The sequence below is a fragment of the Equus przewalskii genome, chromosome 31 (assembly GCF_037783145.1).
Source record: "Equus przewalskii isolate Varuska chromosome 31, EquPr2, whole genome shotgun sequence".
Lineage (NCBI taxonomy): Eukaryota > Metazoa > Chordata > Mammalia > Perissodactyla > Equidae > Equus > Equus przewalskii.
In genome coordinates, this window is record NC_091861.1 from 9,418,657 (window position 1) to 9,444,578 (window position 25,922).

A 25,922-nucleotide genomic window follows, 5' to 3' on the forward strand; every position below is an offset into this window, starting at 1 on the left:
CACACTGGGAGGTTCTCCTGCGTGTCGAGACGGGCTGTGTGAAAACTGCTGTGTGTTACGAATCCAGTGCGCCCTGCTGCCCCTTGTCACTGAGATACGGAATTCTACATTTTTGCTAGTTGTAGATTGAGACTCGAAGCCACATTTTCATTGATTCCTGTAGGGTCAGTAGAGGACGGGCGTCCTGTCTGCGTTTATAAATAGAATAAAGATAACTGCATAGTTGATAGGAATTGAGCTCATGACGTTTGAAATAAATTTTCAGTTTGTTTAAATTAGGATTTTCAAATCTGGTAGAGAGCTTGAATCGGGCACTGAAGACAGGCTTCTTTGCTTTTTCCTACTATTTGATGTTAATTTTCATAAAATCGTATAAACACGTAGAAACCAATAACACCTCTCTATTAGTGCAAAGGGACTGTGCTCATCAGGTAAGACTCTCAGGCGGATTTCCAGGGAAGAGGCTCCTTGTGGTCGGACGGAGGAAGGACAGCGGAGTAAGCTCTGTCAAGACTTTGCGTTTGGCTCTCGTGCAGCTTCCAGTCTTCCCTCACCTGGTCGCATGTGAGGCGGGGGCCCTGCCGCACGTGTGGGAGGGAGGAGAGAAGTGATGGGGTAGGTGAGAGCCCGAGATAAAAGTTTAAAGGTACAGGTGCTCGCAGACTCTGCCGTTGAGGGGGAAGTAAGGAGAGCGAGGGAGGGACGGGCCGATGCAGCCCCCAGCGGGCGCATCCAGTCGGGACACCAGCGTCCACGTCACTTCAGAGCCCCCTGCACACGTGGGCGCTGGGTGCTCAGGGCCCAGGAGGACGGTGGGGGCGCTGGAGCAGGCTGCCCCCTCAGATGGCTGTGAGGATAAAGCCGGAGTGGCACATCGCGCAGACGGGAGCTGTTTTTACTGGTGTCACCCTCAGCCGTCGGGCAGGCGTGCTCGGGTCCCCACAGAGCTTCTCCTCCGGCCTCGGGCCGCGCACCAGGTCTTGCCGGGAGTGTCCCCCGCTCGGGCTCTGCCCTCTGGGGACCTGGTTAAAGTGACTGCAGTATTGCGACCTGGCTGCTGCCCTCCGTCTCCCCCTCCTGACTCTTCCTTCTCCATTGTTGTCTGATGTGCGGCGTAAATGACTTCATCAGCCCCAACCGCCGCCTTCCTGATAGCGACATTTAACCCCAGTGCTGAAATAGGGTGTAGAGTCTTCATGTGATCCTGATATAAACTATAAAGAATAACGAAAGTGAAAAAAATCAGGCTCCAGAGGCTTTAGGAGAACTTTCACGTTCCCAGACGACAGTAGAAATGTGAAAGTCGTTCCCTCGCACGCACCCTCGTTTGCTTCTGTGAAGCCTCTGGCACCGGAGGAGTGTCACCTCCAGTATGAGCCACTTCCCTTCTCCGAGGAACATGAATGGCAAGCGGGCACTTTCGCTCTGTATAGTTTCTCATCTGGGAAAAGCTCTGCCTCTTAGAGCTCGTTGCTTGCTTGAGTCCTTCGTTTTAGTTTCTAATAGAGAGGTCCTGTGGGTGATGACGTGTGGGGGGAGTTGTTCGTGCCCAAGCGTGGAAGCAGTTGGTCTCAGACTGAATTCTGTCTTGTGCATTTGGCTCTTGGAAGGTTCCGGAATCTACAGATTGGACTAAAGATTTCTATTTTAATCTGACGCTTAAATATTCTTAGTCTTTTGGAAAGCTTTTCTAGGTAGAAGTGGCCTCTACACAACTTAATTTTTGTTTTCTTTTGAGGTTAAGAAAAAAAAGGACATTGTGGGAATATTGAATTTCAGGAGCCTAGAAAATTGTGTTGGGTAAATATCTTCTCTCAGTGAGAAAAATAATCCTTTAGAGAACATCGACCCACCAGCTAGTGTCCAGTCTGGCTGAAGTCTGGCTGCTTTCTTGCAGTAAACCTTTTTTCCCTTTGTCTAAGGAGCAGGAAGAGAGCGAGGAGGGTTTCTGTTCAGTTTGCCAGTTGAATTACTAGTCTGACTCTTGGCTTCAAGACTGGGCATCTTGCAGCCTTCACAAACCTCTCCTCTCCAGCTCTTGTTATAGAAAACACAGAACCACAAAATCCTAAAACAAAAGCCTCCACGTATCTTTCCTTAAATCCGTAGACTTTTAGTCTGTGACATTTTGTTCCTGAGAGCCTCAAGTCCCACGACACCATGTTATGTCCATTGAGAATAGAGTTGAAAGACACTTGCATCTCTTATCTTTGCCCTTGGGATGGAAGCCCCTGACGCTGGAGCCTATAGCACATTGCAAGTCACATTTAGAAGTTTGTGGTTCCTGTTAGACTTGATTTATGGTTCAACAAACTGCTGATTGTGTTAATGCTTAGAACCATAGTGGATTTTTGTGTCACTGCACCATGGTATTGTCACCATTGAGAGACCCCTGCAGCTCTTGACTGTCCTTGCAGATAGCTGGTTGGAAGAGTTGTTAATTGTGAGTCTGTGTACTCAGGCAGCCCTGGGGCTCCCCGGGGCAGAAGGAGTTCTTTCTTTAGTTTAATTTCTTTCTTGTGACATCAACCCCTCTCCCCCAGTATTTCTTGAAATTTTGTTAGACTCCCACGTCTGTAAATATTTTTTAAACTCTCTTGCAGCTATACCCAAGAATTAAACCAAGACAGAGGAGCTTGGCCTGAAACTTCACAGAACTTGAGTTAATGAAGAATTCATCTCTGTTATCACTAAGAAGAAGTAATGTGATTGTTTTTGGCAAAAAATTCACAAGACTTATTTTAATGACACTGCAACTTGAAAGCGATGAAGAATGTTCTCTGGAAGAAAATGAAGGATTGAAGAATTCCCTGTTCGTGGAGGACGTTCGGCACAGTGAAATGGAGCTGAGGGGTAAGCTGCCTGTGCACTGGGGTAGAGGCGTTCCGTGTGGCACTCCGAAAGACGCACGGCGACAATCCTGCTTTCCACAAGAAATAGGACCATTTCTGGGGCTACTGGGAAACGAGCTTCACATCCAGCTTAGTTGAAGATTTTCGGCACCTGCCCCTCTACTTGTCCTCCCACCAGAAAGGACCAGTGTCATCGTGGTGCCATCTCCCATTGTCCCCCGGCAGCAGCAGGCCCTCGGGACTCACGGGACGCCTCGAAGCTGCCGCACGCTGGGACATTGTCGGTGAAGGACTGCTGGCTGTCGAGAGCAATGACTTTGTTACGAGTTCTTGTAGCGTCTTCGGAATCACGCATGTATTTGAAATATCGAGACTAAGCTACGCTGCAGGAAATTAGAGTTAGGATCTTGTTTTAGGGTGAATTTGAATCTGTATTTATTGTCTTTTGTATCTCAGTAATTAGACTTCCTATAGACTTACCCATAATATTTGTCAAGATCATAGCTGCCTTTAAAAACAATTGTAATAAAATTAAACTTTTTGACTCTAGCCTTTTACTGGTTTTAGTTTTTGATGTCATTTAACAGCCTTGTTTAAAGTTCACAAGCCATTCGGGTTTCTTAGCTGAAAAATAATACTTCTTTACCAGCCATGTGCTTAAATGTAAGAAGTATTTCTTTGCTTACAGAAAACTGTTTTGCAATTCATGAGTTCTGTGGTAGTCTTTGATAGAGAATTAAGCTTTTTTTTAAAAAAAAAAAGATCTTAGGGCACCTGGTGATAGAAACTTGTACTTACATAAAGCCTCAGACTGTTCCACTGTCCTGATTTTTTTTTTTTTTTTTTTTTTTTTTTTGGTGAGGAAGATTGGTCCTGAGCTAACATCTGTGCCAATCTTCCTCTATTTTATATATGGGATGTGGTCACAGCATGACTTGATGAGCAGTGAGTAGGTCCGGCCTTGGGATGCAAGCCCATGAACCCCAGGCCGCCTAAGCGGAGCATGCAAGCTTCACCACTACACCACCGAGCAAGCCCCTCATGTGTCCTCATTTTATGTCATGTTTTTCATAGAGTTATACATTGATTTGTGGGATGAAAACTTACAGGGACAACGTCTCCACATTGTTTTATTAATTTGTTACCAAGTTCGTGAATTGTTTTAGAACCCGTTTTGCTTAGTGGAACTGTATTATTTAATAGAAGATGCAAATGAAAAACCAGTGACCACTTTTACTTATACTTTTTTATGAGTAGCTAAATCCCAGCAAGAAAGGGAGATGAAAGAACGTTCATGCCTTTCAGAGTAAAAGAGAAATAATGACAACATGAACTAAATGTCAGAAGACGTGTGGTAGGCAGAATTCTAAAGACCCCCTCCCCCCATGTTCCTGTCCCTTGGTGCCATGGACTGGATGTTGGAGCCCTAACTCTCAATGAGATGCATTTGGAGGTAGGGCCTTGGGGGTAATTAGGTTTATGTGAGGGTAGAGCCCCCATGGTGGGATTAGCGTCCTTATGGGAGGAAGACCAGAGGGGCCCGTTTCTCTGTGCCATGTGAGGACACAAGAAGACCACCAGCTACAGGCCAGGAAGAGAGCTCTCACCAGACACCGAATCTGGTGCACCCTGATCTTGGACTTTCCAGCCTCCAGAACTGCGAGAAATAAACATCTGTTGTGTAAGCCACTCAGTCTGTGCTGTTTTGTTATAGCAGCCTGAACAGGCTAGGATAGCTAAGGTTATTCAGTCAGACACTAATCTAGGCGCTGCTGTGGGAGACTTTTCAGATTTAATTAAGTTTACTAATCAACTGACCTTGAAATAGCGAGGTTATCCTGCATTTCCCAGGTGGGCACAGTGTAATCACGTGAGCTCTTCCGAGCCGGAGAGGTGAGGCAGGGGGGTGGGCAGCGAGATTGGGAGGATGAGGTGGACTCAGCCAGTCCTGCCCTTGCTGGCTTTGAAGATGGAGGGGGCGGGAGCCAGGGAAGTTGGAAGCTGAGAAGAACCCCTGGCTGACAGCCAGCAAGGAAGTGGGGACCTCAGGCCTGTAGCCAGACGGAACTGAATTCTCCCAGCCTGAGTGGGCCTGGACACGGATCCTCCTCAAGTCTCCGGTGGGGAGTGAGCTCGCCTGATGAGACAGGTGTTGCACTTCTAACCTGCAGAGCCAAGAGAGTTGGTAAGCCACTCAGTCTGTGCTAATGCATCACAGCAGCAATAGGAAGCAGATAATGTGTGGGTTCTAGTCCTGGGCTGGCGCACTTTCTGCTCAATCACTGGACCTCGCCCAGGACACTGGACCCGCTGAGACTTGGTTTCCTAAACTGAAATGGAGTTTAATACCATCGCCTCAGCACCCCTCAGAGAGGTGAGGGGAACCATGCTAAGCACTGTCCCTGAAGGTACTTGGTACAAAGGTACAAAGAACTGCACAAATGGATGAAAAGGGAAGATGTGAAAGTCAGGAAAATGGCATCAGCTGGGTTTTTTTAAAAGATATTTTATTTTTCCTTTTTCTCCCCAAAGCCCCCTGGTACAGTTGTATATTTTTAGTTGTGGGTCCTTCCAGTTGTGGCATGTGGGACACTGCCACAGCATGGCTGATGAGTGGTGTAGGTCCGTGCCAGGAACTGAACCCGGGCCACGGAAGTGGAGCACACTGAACTGAACCATTAGGCCACAGGGCCAGCCCTGATGGTCTGTTTTATTTCCTTATCTTAAACTTAGAACATCATTTGTTTTTATTCCCCCTTTTTGGTTTTTTACTTGTTTTATTATCAGAGGATCCTTATGTCAAAGCTCCTTATAGAAATATTTAAAAGTACAGAAAAGGGTTATGAAGCAGGAGGAGAAGAGGATCACACTAGAGGCCACCACAGCCAGCCCTGGTGGTCCGGTGGTTAAGGCTCGGCGCTCTCACCGCTGTGGCCCAGGTTTGTGTCCCAGTCAGGGAACCACACCACCCGCCTGTCTTGTTATACTGTGGTGGCTGCGTGTGGCTGGGGTGCTGAAAGCTGTGTCCCTGGGATTTCAAATTCCAGCAGGGTCACCCATGGTGGACAGGTTTCAGCGGAGCTTCCAGACTAAACAGAAGAGATAGAAGGACCTGGCCACCCACTTCCGGAAAAATTGGCCATGAAAACCCCATGAATAGTAGAGAAGCACTGTGATAGAGTGCCAGAAGATGAGAGGATGGTGCAAAAAGACTGGGCAGGGTTCCGCTCTGTGTACACAGGGTCACTGGGAGTCAGAATCCACTCCACAGCACTAACAACAAAAAAAGAGGCAACCGCCATTAACATTTGAGCATGTTTCCTCCTAGTCTTGTCTGTGCTTTTTCTCTTTCCATAGCTGAGTTTACTGTTTAAGCAAGTCCATATTCTGTTTTATGCCTGACACTGTATCATAGACCTGAGTTTTAATGGCTGCACAATATCTGTCTTGCAGTGTGTCCAGTGTTTCTAACGTTGAACTTAACGGCTGTTTTCCGGTTCTTGTGTATTGTAATTGATGCCATAGGCACATCTTTATGATAGCAGAATTTTTAGAGTTTTGAAAAGGAGGAATAAGGCAGCTGAGGAATGGACTCTGCCCAAGAGGATGGCCTGTAAATTTCAGCTGTGCTCAGAGCCTGAAGACAGTGGAGCCACGGAGGGATTTTAACTAGGGGAGGAACAGCGGGGGCACACGAGAGAGCGGGATCCCTGGGGGCAGAGCGCAGAGGGCATGGGGGGCAGGCTGGCAGAGAACCCAGAAGGTAAGGGCTGGTCCTTGCTAGTAGGATCCGGCACCAGGAGGTAAGTGCGATCCTAAAGAGCAGCTGTTTGAGGAGCGTGGGCGGGCCGTTAGCTGGACTGCAGAGGGTGGAGGGGACCCTGTGAAAGGCAGAATTAGGGTCCAGCAGGACAGCTGTCTGGATGACGCAGGGGAGGAGGGTGTAAGGGCGCTTCGCAATGTGGGGAGCACTGAGGCCTGCTTAGACCCTGTGGAGGGAAGAACTGAAGACACACGAGGGGGCTGGGTAGGCCTGAGACTGGGACTCAGAGCAGAGATTCGGGGGGCTTCCTTCACGGGCTGGGGGCAAGGAGGCAGTGAGGGGTTAGGGTCTGGGACTTCCTCCAGGCTCAGAAAGTCGAGGGGATGTGCTTTGTTGGTCATTTTTTTTTCCCCTGTAAAATGGGCATTGGCAAATGTTTATTATGTGGGAGAACTCAGAGTACTTGATAATTCTCTTTTCCAGTCTTTTCTACATTTGCTATGATAAGCATGTACCTTATCTTTTTATTTTCACTTTATTTCTTATACTGTGACTAAAATAGACTTTTAAGAAGTGGTGACCTAGTTCAGCTCTACAGATTAAAGTGCCACAGCAGGGGCAGGGCACCCAGCGCTGCCGGAAAAGTCTGGAGCAGCCCCGCGGGTTGGGAGGGGCCTGCGTGTCCCTCCACCTCCCAGCCCCTGGCCACACTGCCCGTGCTGCTTCAATCTGGAGTCACTCCCCACATCTCACTCTTAGCCCAAAGCCTGTGCTGCTGAATCAGAAAAATCTCATCCCCCAGGGGATTGCCACCTACTGGGCCTCAGACAGCAGTGGGGCAGCAGGACGAACTTAAACTCGTTCAAGTTGAATTGGGGAAATCCATCTTCCTTTCTTTTCATGAAGTCTTAAGCTGGCATTACCTAGCTCAAGTCATCTTACATTGTTCCCATTTTTTTAATGATTCCTCAAGGATCACGAACAGCAGACCAGTGATTTCTCTGCCCGTCGTCTCGGCTCCCTTTCTTGTCCCCCACACCAGCAGGAGTCAGCCACAGTGACGTTTAGATGGCCGGTGAGCAGGGACCTTGCCTGTGGCTCCTTAGGAGACCAGCAAGCAGTGGAAATTACAGCCACGCCCATTTTTCGGTCAATTATCAGAGCTTCTGAATTGGATTTTTATAAATGTTTATAGTTCCACATTGAAATGATGGGGAAGCTGCCTTTTCCTCCCACTACGGGGGTTTGCAGAGGCAGCACACCCTGTGGAAGGGGACGCAGGCTGTAACTGGGTGTGCTCATAACCCACCCACCAGGCCCCCCCCCCCAGGAAGGACAGCATGGCATGCCACTGCCTGGGCAACTCTTTATTGAAACAGTACGTTTGGAAGAAGATAAGGCAACAAGGCAATATTTTTATAACATTGCTAGCATTTTCCCCAAAGTGAAGCCCGGAAACAAGCTTGGGTGGTTTCCACAGGTACTCCCTATGCGATGTCCCCCCGACTCCATGCACGGACAGCAGAGATGGTGACGTTCACGAAGTTTCGAGGCAGGCAGCAGATGGCTCATTGTTTCTCATCACGATTGGCTTGCAAGCTGGACACCTGGTTTCGGTGTCCTGCTTCAGCTGACCAAGAGTAGAGTCTCTTCAAGATGGATAACACTCGGCGTGTAAGACCAGACATGCTCAAAGACTTGAGTTTAAGGAGAACAACTTACTGTTAACCAAGGAATTTTATAAAATCTGTCTTGTTTAATCCAAGTGCCAGAGGTGTGCTTGCTCTCCTGGACTCTTGATGCCTTGGCAAGATTACTTTGTGGAGCATCATTTTCCATTTTGCTTAAGGGCAATGGTAACCCGTTCCCTTGGTATCTGGTTAAACCAAATGGCTGTCTGGTAAATGCCACAGCTGCAGCTTTAAACTGGAAGTTGCTTTTTAAAAATATGCCCAGCAAGGGCCTTGTGTCCTTTGGGATTGCCCTAATGTTTGTGCAGCTATTAAGTACCTCCCTGCATTTTTTCCTGATTTAATATTGCTATAAACAGGGAAGTGTGTAAAAGTAAAAAGTGTATCCTATTTACAGCTTTAAAGCTTTTTTTGAGCTTATCAAATCTTAAGCGATCACTTGTCTTTATTGTAATAATATGCAAATCTTTTACTTGGATATCTGAAAGTTCTGCTATCTCAAATAGTATGATTATTTCCCACTATAATCAGCAGTCTAAGTAAATGTTCCCATCATTTCAAGGTCCAGATAAAAAGTTTCTCTGTGGAAGCTGAGTCCTTGGCTGATCTTCTTTCCTGAGAAGTCTTCAGGCAGATTAGTTATGACTTCAAAGGACCGAGAAACAGAGCCACTGTGAGGAAGAAAAAAAAAATCGGTTCAGCGACCAATTTTAAAACTGAAGGCTATTTAAGCACCTGTAGATTATTCTGAAAGGCTGATGGCTGTACCAGAAAAGCTGACCAAGGGTTAAGAGAGATCAGTGCACTAACTCACATTTTTCTCCCTGAGTCTAGCTTTTTATGGGCCAGTGGTGTATGTGTTATTGGAATCAGGAGGTCATGAATTGATTACGGGGTTGACTGACATGCATGACACGTGAAACTCAGACATAAGAATTCGCATTTTCCTGTCTCTGTCTGAGAGTGTCACAGCAGAACTGTCATGAGGTGTGGACACGCCTTCAACTAGTGGTTTCCGAGCTTGGTTCTGTATTGGAGTCATCTGGGAACTTTAAATCCAATTCTGATTGAATCGGTCAGGGCTGGGCCTGGGCAGCAGGACTTCTGCAAAGTTCCCCCGGTGATGGAACCTGCAGCCGGGGCTGAAATCGCTGCCAGCTGAAGGGGACATTTTCTTGACGCTGCTCGTCCTTAGCAAAGACTAGTCGCAAAGATGTGGGTCTCCAGGGACCCGTGAAAGGCAGGCCTAGAACAGGAGGGAAAGCCAGTGGGCGAGACGCGTCTCAGGAAATGGGAGGAACAGGATACCCAGCAAGAATGATGAAGGGGCTAGCGTTTCCAGAACTTAACCATATGGCAAATTTCAAGGCACAATTGTATTGCCTCTAGCTTAGATTGTAATGTCAGGGTAGGGATATTTCCTAGGCTACACAGAGTTTTAAGCAACTTAGTGTTATTTGTAACCAGCTAAAATAGATTCTCAGTTGACTAAAGGTACCTTATAATGCATAATAGCAGAGTGGATTTAGCGGCTGGCTTCCTCCTGAGTTCAGAATTCAAGGGAAGACTTGCAAGGGTCTCATGCCTGTCCCTACCACTTGGCTCCTCTGGTACAGGGGGACCTTGCCATTCCCACCCGGTGCTGGCCACCCAACCCAGCCCTTTGTCGCCTGTGCCGCTCCAAGCTCAGTTCCCCGGAGTAGAGAGGAAGTGTAGACTGGAGCCAGGTGCTACTGGAAGGATAACCCAGCTGGCTTCTTTCTTTGAAGCAAGAGAACTTCCTGTCATCGGGAGGACAAGAGAACATTTCACGCTTTGCATTTTTGTGGAATTGATCAACCAACTTTATTTGCACTGACGACCATTTCAGAGGTGCGCCTTGCTGGGGTGCCAGACACATGGGCACGGTAATTATATACGGCGAGCTTATTTATTATTGTTAGTTTTATTTCAAAGGGGGAGGAGGGAGAGAAAGGAGTGTGCTCAGAAAGCATGTTTGGTGGATCTGCTCTAAGAATGACAGCTCTTCTCAAAACCCACTGGAGTTTCATCCAAAGGCTTTCTTTAGAAGCACCTTCTCCCGTGCCAGTGAATCAGTCCAGTTTTCTATGAGGGCTCTTGCAGCCGCTCTCTGCTTATTTAACCTTGTGCTGCACTCAAGGCAAAGCTCATGGGAGGAGGGACCAGCTGTGTTTTTGTGGACTCGAGAATCAATAGGTAGTTGGCAAACTACAAACGGCAAATAAAAGTGCATTGCGGGATCTTATAACCATTTACAGGCCTATCCCCGACAGACCAAAAAGAGTCTTAAAGCAAAGCTTTAGAAAGCAGGTCAGTAAGCCCAAGTTCCCCCTCCCCCATCCTCTTAGGAGCCGCTGACTTACAGAGATGAGGTCGAGCTGTATCGTGCCTGTATTCTCGGGATCCAGCTCCTTAAATATCTCTGTGGAGTGAGAAAGAGGATGTCATCAGTGAGTGAGCTGAAACAGAGACCACATTATCCTCCTGCCTGATACGGCAGCTGATTTCATTGAATGTTACAAGCTATTATTTCTTCCCTCCTCCCCCAAATTAAAGGATTTTCATTCTCGACTGGACAGACACGTCTCTGGTTCGGATGACAGCACCCCTGGGGAAAGGCAGGCCGTGTGAATCCCGAGAGAACCGAACGGGGCTTCCCCAAGCACCCACTTACTGAATAGCGTCTCCAGTCGAACCAAACACCGAACGAAGTTATCAAAATCGATGATGAGCTGGTCATCTGCAAACCGAGCGACAATGACCTGGTGCAGCTGACAGGGCAGCTTGAAACCTGGAGTGAAACGAACAGGCAAACCGATTCTGAGTATGAGCTGGCACCCTGGGGCTCTCTTCATGGGCTAGGGGGCTGATGTGGCAATTTATGCTATGGTTATAATTGCTTTTGTACCCTGGCTGCTCTTCTATGAGGCTGGTTTTATTTTGCAAAGCCAGTGCCTTCTGCCGTCGCTTCTGTTTCCGAGCTGTCCGCCGTCAGCCTGCCTGCCTCCTTACTGACCAACATGTAAGATTTTCCTGCCTGTCCCCACCTCCATGGTCACGCTGCTTGCTTCATGCTGTCAACCATCCTTCCTTTTCTGTTTGTTCGTTTAGCTCTGAATCATCTGGGAGACTAGATTCTTCCTGGATGTGTATGGCAGAAACTGTTGATGGTAAACTAATATAAATTCTCCCTTTTCCCATAGTAACAGAATTTTTAATGGGCCATGGCTGCCTAGAATCAGCACTGCATTTCTCAGCCTCCACTGCGGCCACCTGGGGCCTTGTGACAAAGTTCTGGCTGGGGATGCGTGTGTAGAGTGATGTGTGCCCTTAAAAAAGCAAGGAGTCCATCTTTCTTTCCTTCTGTCGACCCACTGCCAGAACATGGTTCTGGTGGCGGGCCACCCTAGGTCCCTCATATAAGGGCAACACTCTAAGGCTGGTGACACGACATGACAGCAGGAGGCACCGCCCCGGCTTGGATGGCTTGAGCTTGGATTACGTGAGAGGAGGATGTATCTTGGTTAGGTCAGTTATTTGGGGTCTCTGCTGCCGTATTACATTCCAATAATAAAATGAACAAACTCCTGTGGTCATGTTTGTCCTCAGAGCACACCACTCTCCCACGCTGCTGTTCTCCCACAGCTTGTGTCCCTTTTCTTGATAGCACCTTCTGCTAGGGACTTACCCAAGTGTGGAGTTGATCCCATTTCTGCCCAACCAACCCTGCACCCAAACAGAGGCGCTGGGGGGAGTCTGTTTGAGAATGGCCTTGCCTGCTTGACCTACCAGCCTGCTCAGAAGGAAACTTAGATTCGAGAAGGTTTAGAAGGCAGAGCATCCTGGACTGCAGTTTATTTTTCCACTAAGTCTTTACAAGGGGAATGAAAAGAACGTCGTCTGTATGGAGCCAGCACCTACTTGATTTCACATGGCATACCACTTTGGATTGTATAGAATACGTATTCATACATTCTACAGATAAAACGAAAGAAGAAAATACTGTCACAAACTCTTACCTGCTTCTTCTAATGCTTTCCGCATCTCATAGGAGTTCATGGTCCCAGACCTGTCCGCGTCGATTTCCCGGTAAATTTTCTGGAACATACAAAATAGTTATAAAACCATGGCCTGGAGCAGGGTAGGGGGCAAGTTCCCTCTGTGCCGTGCGCTGAGTGGGCAGGAAGTTTTCCCAGCTCCGGGCCTCTAGTCTGGCCTGAGAGGAATCACCCAGGTTTCTGCCTCAAATGGCTAATAGTATTTTGCCTCTCTGTGAGCTAGTTTGTAAATATGCCCATCAAATCATCTGGCCAACTGCCTTGGGCCCATCTTATCCTCTATGTAATTTTTGTCCTTGAGCTCTCAAAATCCAGACAAGCTTCTTCAGAACACTTCTGGGGGTGGCTTTTTGATGACCCCATTTCCCGTCAATAATGAGACAAAGGCAGGGAGTAGACACAAGTTGCGAAGTCCTTGTTCTTTCTGCTTGCGTTGGCTCACCTGTCTTCCCTCACCCTGAGCTCCGTTACGGGTGAAATCCCCACCCTCTTGGAACTGCCCCCCCCCCACCCTGGTAAGGAGTTGCTGCCTCCAGAAGTACACGCACAGCACGTTCCTGAGCCCCCGGCCCGCCCGCGCGCCCTCCTGGGCTCTTACTTGGTATTTCTGAATCTTCGTCCAAAGAATGTAGAATTCCTTCAACCCCAGCTTCCCAGTCCCATCCAACTGCCTTCAGTTAAGGGGAGCTCCAGGGTCCAGGTTCACGCGGCATAGGGTCACCTGGTTTGTCCTCCCCACTGGACTTTCTGGGAACCAGCATATTCACAAGGAGCTTTGCAGAAAGACCCTTTTCTAGCTGTTTATATTGGTCAAACCTGTGTCTAAGGGCAGGAGGAAGGGCCAGATAGGGACCTGCTGGCTCCCCCTGAGTCCGCTTACTGTTTGCTCTGGGGGTGCTGTGGGAGGATCCTAGACCCTGCTAAAAACGAGCTGTCACATGATATTCAGGGGGCTGCAGAGGGCTTCTAATGGCTGGCCCCTTGCTGATTTGGGGAGCCCTATTTGCAGTATTTCTCAGAGGCTTTTTGTGGGGGGAGCTACACGGTGGGTGCTGTGAGCCCACAAGATAAAACTGTCTAGAGGCTTAGCCCGTCCCTGGCCAGCACTCCTCGGTGAGCATCGGGAACAAGGGGGAAACGGATGCTCATCTGCCTCAGGGCCAGGTGGGTGGCCTGGAAGGAGCCAGAGCAAAGGAGGAGGATGCTCATGGCGGGTGGGCCCCGGATCTACGAATCAAGAAGGAAATCGTGACCAGAGGAAGCAGGTTCACATCAGAAATATCACGGTTTAGGGAATATTTCCCTAGAGGAAATAGTGGAAAGACTGTCCCTCAGGAAACAAATCTGAGCTGCTTCGGGCGGAGGATGGTGGGGTGCTGTCAGAAATTTCCTGCACGAGGCCCAGGGATGCTGGCCGACCTGCACTTGGAGCCCGCGGAGGTGGCCAGGACGCGCAGCATCTCCTTTTCCCTCATCTCTAGTGTCTCATGCTTCCCCAGGAAGGGAGGTCCGCGCTGACCATAGTGCTACCACAAGTCAGCAAGCCGGCACGGCAGCCGTGCTAAAGGGCAGCGTGCTGGAACCCTTCTAGAGCGAAGTTTCCAGCCCCTTCAGCCCTTCTCTCTAGACCACATTAAAGGATACATCCAACATGTCAACCATGATTTTGCAGGTCTCGATGCTGAAGCCATCGGACTTGATATCTTGCCCTAGAAGACAAAGTAAATGTTTCAGGGAAATCTTCTAGAGCAGCGCTGTCCAATAGAACCTCCTCCAATGATGGAAATGTCCTGTATCTGCACCCTCCAATACTTCAATTATTTTAAATCGCCACATCTGGCTCCTGGCGACCATCCTGGGACAGTGCAGAGGCTGCATAATATTCGCCTGACTTCTCTGTAGATTTGCTGCGGGCAAACAGGTTTCTAATAAGTGCTTTTTAAGTAAATAAATAACGATAAATGATTGGGTCTTTATGTGCTCACGGGTACCAAGTCGCCTGTGGTCGTCAGGCGGGGAAATGAAAAGTGGAGGGCCCGTGAGTTCCTGGTAGGCTGGGACCCGTGAGAGTAAGAGATTTACTTGGGTCATCCATCTGCTGACAGCGACAGAGCATCCATGTCCCCAGCTGACTGAGGAGCCTGAGGACCCGGAAGCCATCAATCTGGAGCCACTGTGCTCTACCAGGTGAGTCCTGTCTCGTTTGGGGTTGGCAGGTGGTATGAGACCGTTGTCACAAATGTGAGTCTGGTTCCCCACTGATTCATGAGGAGCCCCCTGTTTTGTCATGTCCTTGTGAAAGGCTATAACCTAATTGTCTCAAAGCTGGCATCTGGGCACTGACCCCGTCTCAGGAATGGGCATGGGGCTCAGTGTGGGACCCTTGGGCAGAAGGCAGCCATCACCAGGCAGCCGGAGGAGGGGACCGAGCTCAGAGGCACGGGTGAAGCAAATGCTGTCCCCCAACAAGGAGCTGCTGAACCCAAGCCTGGCCTCATTCTCCCCTCCCCCACCCCACCCTCCATCTGTGGAGGAACAATGAGGCTTTAGTCCCCTTGGGCTCATCATGGCCACACATCTGAAGAGCCCATGACCTCACTTGTGCCTGGTGGCCTCAAGGGTAAACACCATCTTCTTGTCCTCCCCCAGATTGGAGGAGGAAGGGTGAGGACCAGGCCCGCCTTGGGGAAGTCCTGCGCTGGTCTGGCCATTCTGAGCCCCTGGTGGGGAGCTCTGTGAATCACGGAAGCTCTAAGGCAGCCGTGTGTTCGGGGCCACAGGGCAGATCCCAGTTATCTATGGTCCCTGCGAGGGGCGGGTGGTTCACGTTCACCGGGATGGAAGACCCCGCTGGCCCTGGACTCTCCTTGGGCTCTAAGTGGAAGATTTCCTTTTATCTCGTGGAGTTAGACCAGAGGCAGCCTTTGAAATCCACGAGACTGCTAGAGATGGTCCACGGGGCTGATGTTCAGGACATGACAACATACGCGTTTGTTTCTGATCCAGGCTTCTAACTTCTGACATTTACAAACCCCTGCTCGGTGGACAGCCATCCTATCAAAGGCAGCATGGTTCTTGTGATCATTTGAGGAGGAAAAAAATAGATGTGTGTGTGTGTTTCTCCCTCTTGGTGATCAATAGTATGTGTGGGGGGGGGTGATATTGGCTTTGATATTTTTGCTTAAGAAATAGTCACAAGGGGGCCGGCCTTGTGACCGAGTGGTTAAATTCGCACGCTCTGCTTCGGCGGCCCAGGGTTTCGCTGTTTTGGATCCTGGGTGCGGACATGGCACTGCTCATCAGGCCATGCTGAGACGGCACCCCACATGCCACAACTAGAAAGACCCACAACTAAAAATATGCAACTACGTACCCGGGGGACTTTGGGAAGAAAAAGGAAAAAATAAAATCTTAAAAAAAAAAAAAAGAAAGAAATAGTTACAAGCTGAAGAGGTTTGTGAGAAGCAGGGCTCCCTAGCTCCTTCTCAAGTCTCTATCTGGTTTTATTCATTCTTCATGGAAACCCTACAGCTTGGGCTGAGAGTGGCCTTTCTGGAGCCTTGAAGTCACTTGCCTAGCCCATTGGCTCCAATGAAGTGACATTTCTCCCAGTAAAGAAGTGGTCAGACTGGCTCCTTTAAACACACATTTGAGAGATGAAGGCCATTCCCTTAGTTTGGGTAGAAGATGGTCCATTGATCCTTCCATTCTGGCTGATCAGTGAGATGTTGTCACTCCATCACTGGGTCCCTGCTAAATAAATGCAGCCAGGAAATTCAGGGGCTTGGAAGGCCTTCTGGCTGCCCTTATCTGGGCTCACTCAGCCTTTTCTTACCAATTAGTCATCGTAATAGCCACCATTTATGGAGCGCAGTCTTTGTGCTCGGCAGTTTCCACGTTACCTCATTTAAGAGGCTCAACCACTCCTAAGACGTAAGTAGTAATAAGCCTCTTTTGCAGATAAGGAAACAAGAGTCAGAGAGGTTATATACCCTTGTTCAGATCACAGAGCCAGTAAGCAGCGGAAACCTGGATGTGCTCTTTCATCTCTAGACCCTGGAAACCTTTATTCTTTTGATCACATCGAGTAGAGCCTCCTTCACCACTTCTTCGATGGTGGCGGTGGCAGGGGTATTTATGTGGCTGTAAGGAGCGATGGTGCAGCCACAGCAGCCAAGACATGGAAGGGGAAGGATTCCCATGTTGCCTCGAGTCCGCAAGAGGAGTAGGATGAAGGATTTGCAAGGAGGGGATACTTACGCTTTGCTAGAATTCTTCTCAGGATGGTCTGCAACTCGAAGGCAGAAATCTCCGCATCCTGTGGACGTGCAACCAGAGCATCATTACTGGCTCCCTTGGAGCAGCACATGAGCAATGGATGCCCGCCCCGGCCAAGCCCCTGGGAGGTGCATTCCGTAGGTCTGGGCTGGAGTCTACGAATGTGCACTCCCAACAAGCCCCAGTAGATGCTGCTGCTTCCCCAGAACACACTTGGAGTGGCACTGCCACAGCCCGTGTTTCAGATAGTGTTGTAAGGTACAGCGTGCTCTAGGCAGAGTTCATTCGCCAGTTCGTTGCCGTACAGAAGATGAAGGATAAATTCTCCACTCTACCCACGTCTGTGGTCTGACTTGACTTGGTTCGCTCACACCATTCCTCCCATCCAGCATGCCTTCCTCACCCTTTAAAACTCAGATCTGGCTTCCTGCAAAGCTGATCAGAACCAGCTGTCTCCAGGAACCAGCCCAGCACTTTCTCTTAGCCAGGGCTCCTCAGAGGTGGCTCATGTGCCTCTATTCACTCACACATGTCGTGTCACTGGGGGACAAGCCCCACTGTTGAAGAGCAAGATTGACTGTGGTCATTTTTGCCTGCTGGGGCCAGGTGTGTGTGTTTGATTCAGTCAGCGGAGAAACAAGTCTCCGTGGCGCCCCGTTCCCTTAGAAGCCGGGAGGGAGGGAGGCAGGGGGAGCAGCCGGCACCTACTTTAGCACTTGGGTGAGGAGGCCCAGAGGAGCTCTGGGGTGGACACCGGAGGGACCTAGATCCTCCGTATAACGGAGGCGGATGACTTTTTTTGGAGTTGTTGGGAAGAAACAAGGCTGAATAATCTGTAGCCGACTAAAGCCTCAATGGCTGAGGGTTTTCTTAAGAACAGGGAAGTCTAGGACTCTGTTGTAAGTTGCTTGCATTCTTCTGTTCCCCCAAATATTTTTGTGGAAATTAAGGATAAGGGGCCGAGTTCCATGTCTCAGTTGAGTGGAACCGAGAAAACAGCCACAAGGTGAGGCCAAGAATCCTAAGGTAGGAGAAATGCAGAGCCAGAGAGACCACGGAAACGGAAGCCCCGGCATCGCTCAGGGGTCCTGGGGAGGACATGGGCGAGGAATCTGATCAGAAGTCGGAGTTAATTTGCAATTTCTTTGTTTTGTTGTTTGTTTCCTCTCCCCTTTGAAACTGAAGGCTCCCTGAGGGGAAAGACTGTCTTTTCAACCAGAGTGAAGAGCATAGAGACCGGGGAACACCTACCTCCCCGGCCAACTGGGCAAACAGCTTCTTGAATCCATCTTCAATGTCGTCCTCACTGACGTTGATCTGGAAGGTGAGGCACAGAAGTAAGAAACAATTGACCCAAGCAAAGAATGACGCCAGGGGGCCTGCCTGCCCTCTCTCCCGGGGCAGCCGCCCCTCCCCGATCACGGTTCCCCTTCTCCACCTCTTGGGCCTGAATTCTAAGGTTACTGGGATTGCAATAAGGCATGGTGTGAAGAATTAATACAAGAAATTCCTTTTCTAGTTAAAACACAGGAGAGGGAATAGAAACTATGTGGGAAGGAGTTAAACTCTAATTTCTCACACACGTATCTTCTTAATCATTTAACCAAAAGGGCCTTTTATGATCTACTCTAATGGGGATTCAGAAGTAAAAAAGACTAGCTGGAATGTTCTAGAAGGATTTTGGCAGTGGCTGGTGGGCACAAGCCCATGAGGCTCTCTGAAATTGTTGGGTCTCCTACTGAGGACACAGGACAAGCACAGACCTTAGGAAAGTGAGGGGTCAATGATGATCACACCACCCAGGTCCTGGGACAGTAGGGAGCAGACTTCCCTCCTCTGTGGTGCTGTCCTTCCTCAACTTTGGATTTGTTGTGGTTGGGCCTATTTGAAGTTCCTGAGTTGTACCCCTCAAAGCCCTTTGGGATTTACCGCTCAATCACAACGCTTAGAACTCTGGGCAACCTGAGAAATCTTGTCATCCAGTGCTCTCATTTTACAGATGAGGAAACTGAGGCCTGGAAGGGAGAGTGACAAGCACCTCGCACGGATCAGTGCAGTACTGGTGTCCCGTCCTTCTCCACAGCACCCCGCATGCACATGGGCTAACTCCGCCCTAACGGGCAGGGGACTGCTCAGGCCCAACACAGCGGCCAGAGCCGCTGCAGGAGGCACTCATGGGCCCCCCGCGGCAGGGATGTGTCTTCCGTTTCAAGCTGTGTTCATGAAGTCCTGGGGGCCTCCTAAACCCTTGGGATCATGTTTGTTCCTCTGCTCCCTGCGTTGGCCAGGACAGAGTGGGTGAAATTCAAGGAGCTACAAGTACCTCTTCAAGGTTGGCCTCGATTTCATCATCAACAACTCTGGAAAGAGAAGGAAATGATGTGTTACTGGAAGGGAGGTGAGGGTGAAAAGAAACGTTGCAGAAATCCCTGCTAAAGTGGAAGTTGACGTTGAATCCAGCATGGGGTGGGCAGAGGGGATTTCTCTGTGCCCTGAGTTTCTGTGCTAACACGTCCCCCGCGTAGCAGAAATTAAGGCAGCAATGATCCAAGGAAGATTTGTGGCCGAAACAACTTGGAGAGCCGGAGATTCTACCGTTGGCTGGGTTTTGGTCTTCATCAGACAGCACGGTCTTCCCGGGCAGCAGGGTGCTGGGACTCTGGACCACTCACTCCGGTCCTGGCCTCAGGGAACCGCTTTCAGTTCCACTGGAAACACTCTTTGCCATGGTAAATCTTTCAAACTGAGAATCAGGCAATGGACACCGCTGCCTATGGGTTCTGCTTAGGGTTGGAGCAGGCAGGCAGTGCAGAGGCCTGTGTGAGATTTCAATTCAGGCAGTGGTCATTTATCCCGTGCACAGTCCTGTGTGTGGGTCCCTCTGCTCCATGTGAGGGCAGTTAAGCTTAGGAGGGTCTTCCCTGTGCCCCTGCATCTTACACTGAGAGTCCCATTCTGCGGTGCCGACACCTCACAGGGGAAAGGATATGGGACTCTTGGTGCTGACAGTTGGAGCCTGCAGCAGAAGGATTAATATCCTGGGACAGGAAAGGCAGGCACCTTTGTGGGGTGGGGGTGTCCCGCCATGGTGGGCAGCTCCCCTGGAGAGCAGGAAAATTGAGGGGGTGGGAGTTTCCGTGGATAGTGGCTTGTGGTTGGCAGGGAGGGAGAGTCCTGGGGTTGACACAGGACGGTGTCATTGCAATGGCACCAGTCAGGTCCCCATTTCCTTGTCAGTGGTAAACTGGATGTGCCAGGATTCCTCCCAGGATCCTGAGAGCTGAGAGCGGGCCCCTTCCCGTGAAGCTCTAGCAAAGGAGGGGACCTGTCCGTGGCAGGAACTGGTCTGCAGCTGCCCAGCACTGTTCCGTCACCTTAACAGCACCCCAGTTTTCTCAGGGGAAACTCCTTCTCTGCCGTGCATTGTCCTGCAGCACGGGTCATTCCCCGCTTCTCCTCCCACTGCCCTCTCCCCTCTGTAGGCGGGCTTACAGAGGCCACCTGACACACTCTACTGGGTCTTTGGATCTCAGCACGTGGCACAGGTCAGAGGCGACACAGCAGTTGCCATGTCCCCGCTTCCCACACCCCAGCCCTCCAGCACACCCTTGGCCCCTGCTCTTCCCTATCTGGTCCCCCCGCCGCCTCCCATCAGCTCTAGATTCCCCGGGGCCTTTCAGTAAATCTCCTTGTGCTTAAGTTGCCCAAGGCTGATTATGTCTCTTGCAATCAAGCGCCCAACGGAATAGACAGGGTTGAGGCAGCAGCTGAAGCGGCAGAAGCCGTGGTGAATTGAGGCCATACTGACAGTGGCATGAGCCATAAAGGGTCCCCAAATAGCTGGGATCCAATAAGCAAGGTGGGAGGGAGCTGGGCTGTAATGGGGACAGGTTGTGAAGACAGAGACCATTGAGACTGTCGTTTACACTTGTCTCCCCCAGGCTGGTCAACTGGGAAAACAAGGATTAGACAGACCAGCACTGCCCGGATCTCTCCAACTGATGGCATTGGGTTCATAGAGAGTCTACTATGGATCGTTAAAGTGAAAATGACAACTTGATCATTCAGAGACACGACTGTGAAATTAGATTCTGCAATTTGCTCCTCAACTACCCCTTTCCTACCAAAAATATCCTGAGTGGCTATTTTCTTTGCTTAGCTGAGAATAAAACTAAAAGTCCCTCGATGTATTAAACCCCCACAGTAACCCTTCAAAGCAGGCAGGTGTTACAGAAAAAGAAACTGACGTTCAGAGGAGTAAAGAGCTCTGCGTGGGTTCAGAACAGGCCAGTGACACGAACAAGCAGGGGAGAGGGGAGAGGAGGCAGAACGACCTACTGGTAGTCAGCTTTCTTTTCGGAAAAGACCCGGATGCAGAAGTCTCCGTCCTTGTTGGGTTCGAAGGTGGACGGCACGATAATGTACTCCCCCGGGGGCAACTTGAAGCGGTTAAGCACCTCCCGGAGGTTGATGAAGGTGTCTGACCGCTCCCTGGCTCGGTGCGTCAGGAAGAAGTTCTTGCTGAGATGGATGTTGGTCTGTCCAAGTAACTGATGAGTAAACAGAAACAAGTGGGAGTAGAGAGTGGAGGGGCTCCCAATCTGGGTCATTTCCACTCATTGAAATAAAAGGATCGCAGCGACAACGTCTGGATCACTTTACAGAAAAAGCAAACTTTCTACCGAAAACAAGGAACACCCACTGAGGATGTAAGAGGCACAGGCAACAGGGGACCCCATATTCACTCAACTTCGCTTGCAGAGAGGCCCCATCTGTCCCCATGGAGGTCCTGGGCCCTCCTCTAAGCGACTCTCAGGGATGTCTGGAGTGTGTGCACACGGCAGGAATCAGCTAGTTATGTGGCGGACCCACTAATAGAAGCAAAGAGGAGCAGGGCGGAGAAGGGGGCCCAGCTTCTAAATAGGTGCGGTCAGTCTGAAAAGTCCAGCACGCCACCAATGGCATTGCCAGGCTCTGACAGAAGTTATTGCTGGGGGCCGGAGCGCCCTGAGTGTCCCCTGGAGTAACTGTGGCCCTTACAGACACACACCGCTATGGATCAGTTATTGCACTAACTGGGCTTGGGCTGGCAGTCTGTGCCTTTTCCTTGTTGGCGAACCTGAGCCCCCAGGGATGGGGCTGACGCATGCCAGACGTACCTCCTCCGGAACCTGCGAAGAGAAAGGAGAGCCTGCTTAATTTAGATTCTGGGAGAGCTGCATCTGGAAATGCCATCACTGGCACTGTCTCCTTTGCCACCCTCTTTCTCTGTAGCTTGAGCAATATTAACCAAGTCAACATACTAATTATTTTCCAAGGAACTCAAAGCATCCCCACATTGAAAAAAAAATCATCTTATGACCCAATAATGTGAATGAACCCTTAAGCACCATTCCTATTATTGAGCATGAAACCCAGGCTCAGAGCTGTGAAGTGACTTATCTAAGGTCACCCAGCCAGCTGTGGCAATGCCCACACTCCACCTCCCACCCAGGACAAGCAGGGCCGCGCCCCAGGAGGAGGCAGAATGGCGAGATGCGTCACTCTGGGGTAGGAGCCAGCAGGCGTCAGTTCCAGGCTTGTGGGCCACATCCTGTCTTTCCTTGGAGAAGTCACTTCCCCTCTCTGGCCTCAGTTTCTTAATCTCTAAAATGGGACCAAATGATCACCCAGGCCCTTCCCCAGCTCTGAAAGCCCACGAGGTGGTGGGGTGGGGGTGGGTTATGTCACAATCAGTTTACAGTTTCCTTAGAGTTCTTTTGAGATCTGAAGTCCTCAGCTCCCATTTCAGAGACTGAGGGGCTAGGAATTGTCTGCATTTTTAGAGCTGATGGTGTTTCCCTACTCCACTTCTTGGTGAGTGAACAGGCAGATCAGTGTCCCATCGGGGGTGGCCATGTTGCCAGAGACGACAGCACAGACAGCCGTCTCCTGACACCCTGTCTGACTCCTACCCGTGGTGCGCCGGGAAACGGGCTCTCGGGGGAGGGTGGGAGCCCCGATTCATAGTATTTGCTAATTTCCAAGGTGTAACTACTCCCCCCTCCACCACAGCCACTTTCAGGCTGCCGGTGTGACCTCACCGAAAGTGGGGCTGGGAAAAGAGGGGCACTCAGCTTTGGGGGGCTGGCTCCAGCACATCGCTGGGCTCAACCCATCAAACCAAAGTGCACCCCACTTCAGCTGCCTGGAGTCTTCTTTGCTCCCCTCTTCTCCCCCTGCTGACCCAGGGCTGGGAGCAGCTCTGTTCTATGCTGCAGAAAGGAGTGGGAAGGTCCAGGGACCAGCATGTTGGGTCAGTTCTCGCCTCCCCAGCCCCAGAGGGGCAGAGGAGGCAATAATGTGGCTGCCTCCTGACTGCGGCCATGCTGGGCTGTTCTTTAATTTGGTATGGAAAGACAGAGGGACGTGCGGGCAGTCAGAGGGCCTGGGTGGGGAGCATAATGACCAATTATTCCCCTGTCCTGAGCTCTCCACTTCCCAGGCCATCCACTGCTGGGCTCTGACCAGCTGGACCATTGGCTTGGTGGCTGCCCTCACAGCATTTCCTGGTGGAGTCCCGTAAGTTCTGTCCTCAGCTTAAGCCTTCTCTGGTCTTTGGAGTGGGTGGGCCCACCAGAGCGCCAGGCCTGGGGGATGTAAGAAGGGCCATGGAGGCCGTTTGAAAGAGAGGAATCACCAGGAAGCCGGCTGTGGGGGGAGCTTCCTGGTGACACAGGGACCTCCCAGCGAGTCGTCTAAGACTGGCCAGGCCCGTGGCTTTGCTTTTCCTTGGCCAAGCTCCCTGACCGGGGTCCCATCTCTAGTTCTGCTTCTGGGCTTGGCCTTCCTGGCGGGGGCTGGGATGAGCAGAGGAGGAAGGGCAGGTGGGAGCTCCACCCGTCCCGCCCACACCTCGTAGATGCCAAAGCCAATGGTGTGCATGTCCTCGCCCATCTTCCTCTGCCGCCGCCGGTGCTTCTGGATGAGGCCCACCAGGAAGGTGCAGCCACTCTCCCCATCATCCTGGTCCTCGTCCTCCTCCTCCAGCTTGATCACGTACTGCGGGTTCATCCAGAAAGTATCTGTGGCCAGAGAGGGGCTGGGGTCAGTAGCCCAGGACACAGGGGCCCTGCCCTGAGCAGGTGTGCATGGGGGAGGAGGCGCTCTGAGGTGGGGCCTGGTCTCCCGGGAGGGATGCTACTGGGAGAGGGATGGAGATGAGGGAGACGGCGGGGCAGAAGGACCAGAGTCCAGACCCCGTCAGGGTGGGAATGGACGCTGGTGGGCCGTGGAGATAGGACGGCCCACACTTGCCTGAACCTCACGGGGACCTGAATTAGAAGCTTCCCCTTGCTGCTCTCCCACTCGCCCGCAGGCTGGCTGGTCTTGGGGATCGGTCTGTCACCTGGAACAGCGTGGCTGGAGCTGGGCCTCCCTCCCGGAGCCTTCCCCTCACCAGGCACTAACGTGGAGGTCAGACACTCACCCGGCTGAGCCTCGGGGACCGGCTCCTGCACCCCCTCAGTGAACCCAGAGCCAGGGACAGCCTGTGCACAGTTTCAGCCTCTCGTCCTGTGTCCCTTGTCCTCCTGGGTCTGTCCCCTGGCCCACTCCCACGATGTTTCTGCCCTGCCCACTTCCAAAACCCATTTACAGGAAGGACCTGAGGTTCGCTCATGTTTAAGGATAGTTATGTCACTTGTCTTCCCTTACCTAATGGGATAAAACTCTAACTGTGGAAATAAAGGCGTCATCTCGAGCAGGCGTGGGTGAACTATGGCTCTGTGGGCTGCTAGTTGCCTGTTTTTGCAAATCAAGTTTTACTGGCACACAGCCACGTCCATTCCTTTAGGTACGGCGGCCTCTGGGCTATGGCAGGGGAGTTGAGTGGTTGCCATAGAGATGGAATGGTCCACAAAGCCAAAAGTATTTGCACTCTGGCCCTTTAGGGAGTTTGCTGATCCCTGACCTAGTGGGTAGGAGAGAGATTTTTGTCTGGGGCAGAGGGCCTTGCCAGCACCTCTGGAACTGCCACTTGGTGGCTGCACCCTTGGGGCAAAGGATTAAAAGCACCAGAGCTAGAGGTCAGTCACCTAATCCAGGCTGACTGCTTGCTCTGTGGCCCAGGTATGCCACTCGGAGCCTCAGCCTGCTCATCTGTAACAGACCATCAGCATATGACTGCGACATGCCACCACAGCTCTTAAACACTGACTCCACAGTCAGATGGCCTGGGTTCAAATCCTGGAAAGCTGTGCAGCTTTGGGCAAGTCACTTAACCTCTCCAGGCCTCAGTCCCCTCACCTTAAAGAGAGATGATAATGAACTACCTGCCTCAGAAATTTGTTGCAAAGATTAAATAGAATTATATATATACATGTATCATTTGTCCTCTCTCTCTGCCCAGTGTGTGTTCCATAATTGGCAGATGTCATCATGATTAGCAATTTCTCGGGGGGAGAAGGGAGGGGAGGACTGGGTCCTCATGGCAGAAAAGCCCCAGGGAATCAACGAAGGATGGACCAGAGGAGAAACCCTCACTCATCTGGACAGGGCCCAGTCCACATCTGCTAAAGGAATCGACTGAGAGGGCTGCTGGGCACAACCAGGGCCTGCGTCCGCGGAGGCCCAGTGGGTGAGGTTCCCTCGCATGGCGAGGCTGCTAGGGCTGAGGGTGGGTAAAGCAGCCCATGGGCCTGAATTGGGATTGAGCGCGGCCTCAGTGGCTGTGGCGGAGGGCCACGATACTGGGAATCTAGGGCCAGGAGAAGATGTCACAGAAATAGCCAGTCTTGGGTTCTGCCTGAGTAGGGAGGCAAGTGAGTGCAAGGTGATGGGGCCGAGAGAACAGAGATGGGTATTGAGACGGAGACTCAGGGAGAAGGGGAGGGTTGGGGAGCAGAGGCTGCCAGGCTGGGTGTGGCACAGCAGGTGCGGGGAGGGGGCCGTGGCCTCTGCAGCCCCGTGTGGCAGTGGGCCTTACTTGGGTAGTTCCTGCAGCCTCCTGCCGTGGAGCCCCGCCGCCAGTTCCCGTCCATCTTGGAGAGTTTCCACTTCTTGTAGGAATCGCTGGTGAGGGTGTCGGGGGTCAGGTTGCAGATCTCCAGGCGAGAGTAGTGCCTCAGGAAGTCGCTGAAGGACATCCTGGCGGAAGCAGGGACGCAGGCATCCAGGTTACAAGAGGCCCCACTGAGAAGCCTGGACCTTCTGCCCAAGGCCAGACTAGGAGCCAGTCAAGGCCACGCAGAGCGGCCTGGAGAGAGCACCTCGGGGCCCA

At 51.0% G+C, this 25,922-nt stretch overlaps 2 protein-coding genes across 6 annotated transcripts in view; one reads left to right on the forward strand and one right to left on the reverse strand.

The window, feature by feature from the left end:
- TP53BP2 (tumor protein p53 binding protein 2) overlaps nt 1-3,401 on the forward strand; it is a 57,792-nt gene extending 54,391 nt beyond the window's left edge. For all 4 annotated transcript variants that reach the window (XM_070602311.1, XM_070602313.1, XM_070602314.1 and 1 more), the window contains one exon: nt 2,604-3,401. In XM_070602311.1, coding sequence (XP_070458412.1) covers nt 2,604-2,645 — 42 coding nt within the window. In that variant the 3' untranslated portion in view covers nt 2,646-3,401. The remainder of the gene's footprint in view (nt 1-2,603) is intronic.
- A 4,566-nt stretch (nt 3,402-7,967) lies between these two features.
- Nucleotides 7,968-25,922, reverse strand: part of CAPN2 (calpain 2) — a 59,154-nt gene continuing 41,199 nt past the window's right edge. The window contains exons 9-21 of one of the 2 annotated variants that reach the window (XM_070602316.1): nt 25,629-25,789; nt 23,558-23,727; nt 21,823-21,834; nt 21,002-21,213; nt 18,987-19,023; nt 17,915-17,980; nt 16,646-16,703; nt 14,030-14,094; nt 12,984-13,052; nt 12,347-12,425; nt 11,002-11,118; nt 10,691-10,749; nt 7,968-8,977 (exon numbers count right to left, since the gene is read on the reverse strand). In XM_070602316.1, the coding sequence (XP_070458417.1) occupies nt 8,954-8,977; nt 10,691-10,749; nt 11,002-11,118; nt 12,347-12,425; nt 12,984-13,052; nt 14,030-14,094; nt 16,646-16,703; nt 17,915-17,980; nt 18,987-19,023; nt 21,002-21,213; nt 21,823-21,834; nt 23,558-23,727; nt 25,629-25,789 (1,129 nt within the window). In that variant the 3' untranslated portion in view covers nt 7,968-8,953. Of the gene's footprint in view, nt 8,978-10,690; nt 10,750-11,001; nt 11,119-12,346; nt 12,426-12,983; nt 13,053-14,029; nt 14,095-16,645; nt 16,704-17,914; nt 17,981-18,986; nt 19,024-21,001; nt 21,214-21,822; nt 21,835-23,542; nt 23,728-25,628; nt 25,790-25,922 lie in introns of both variants that reach the window. The other variant, XM_070602315.1, reaches the window with a different exon arrangement.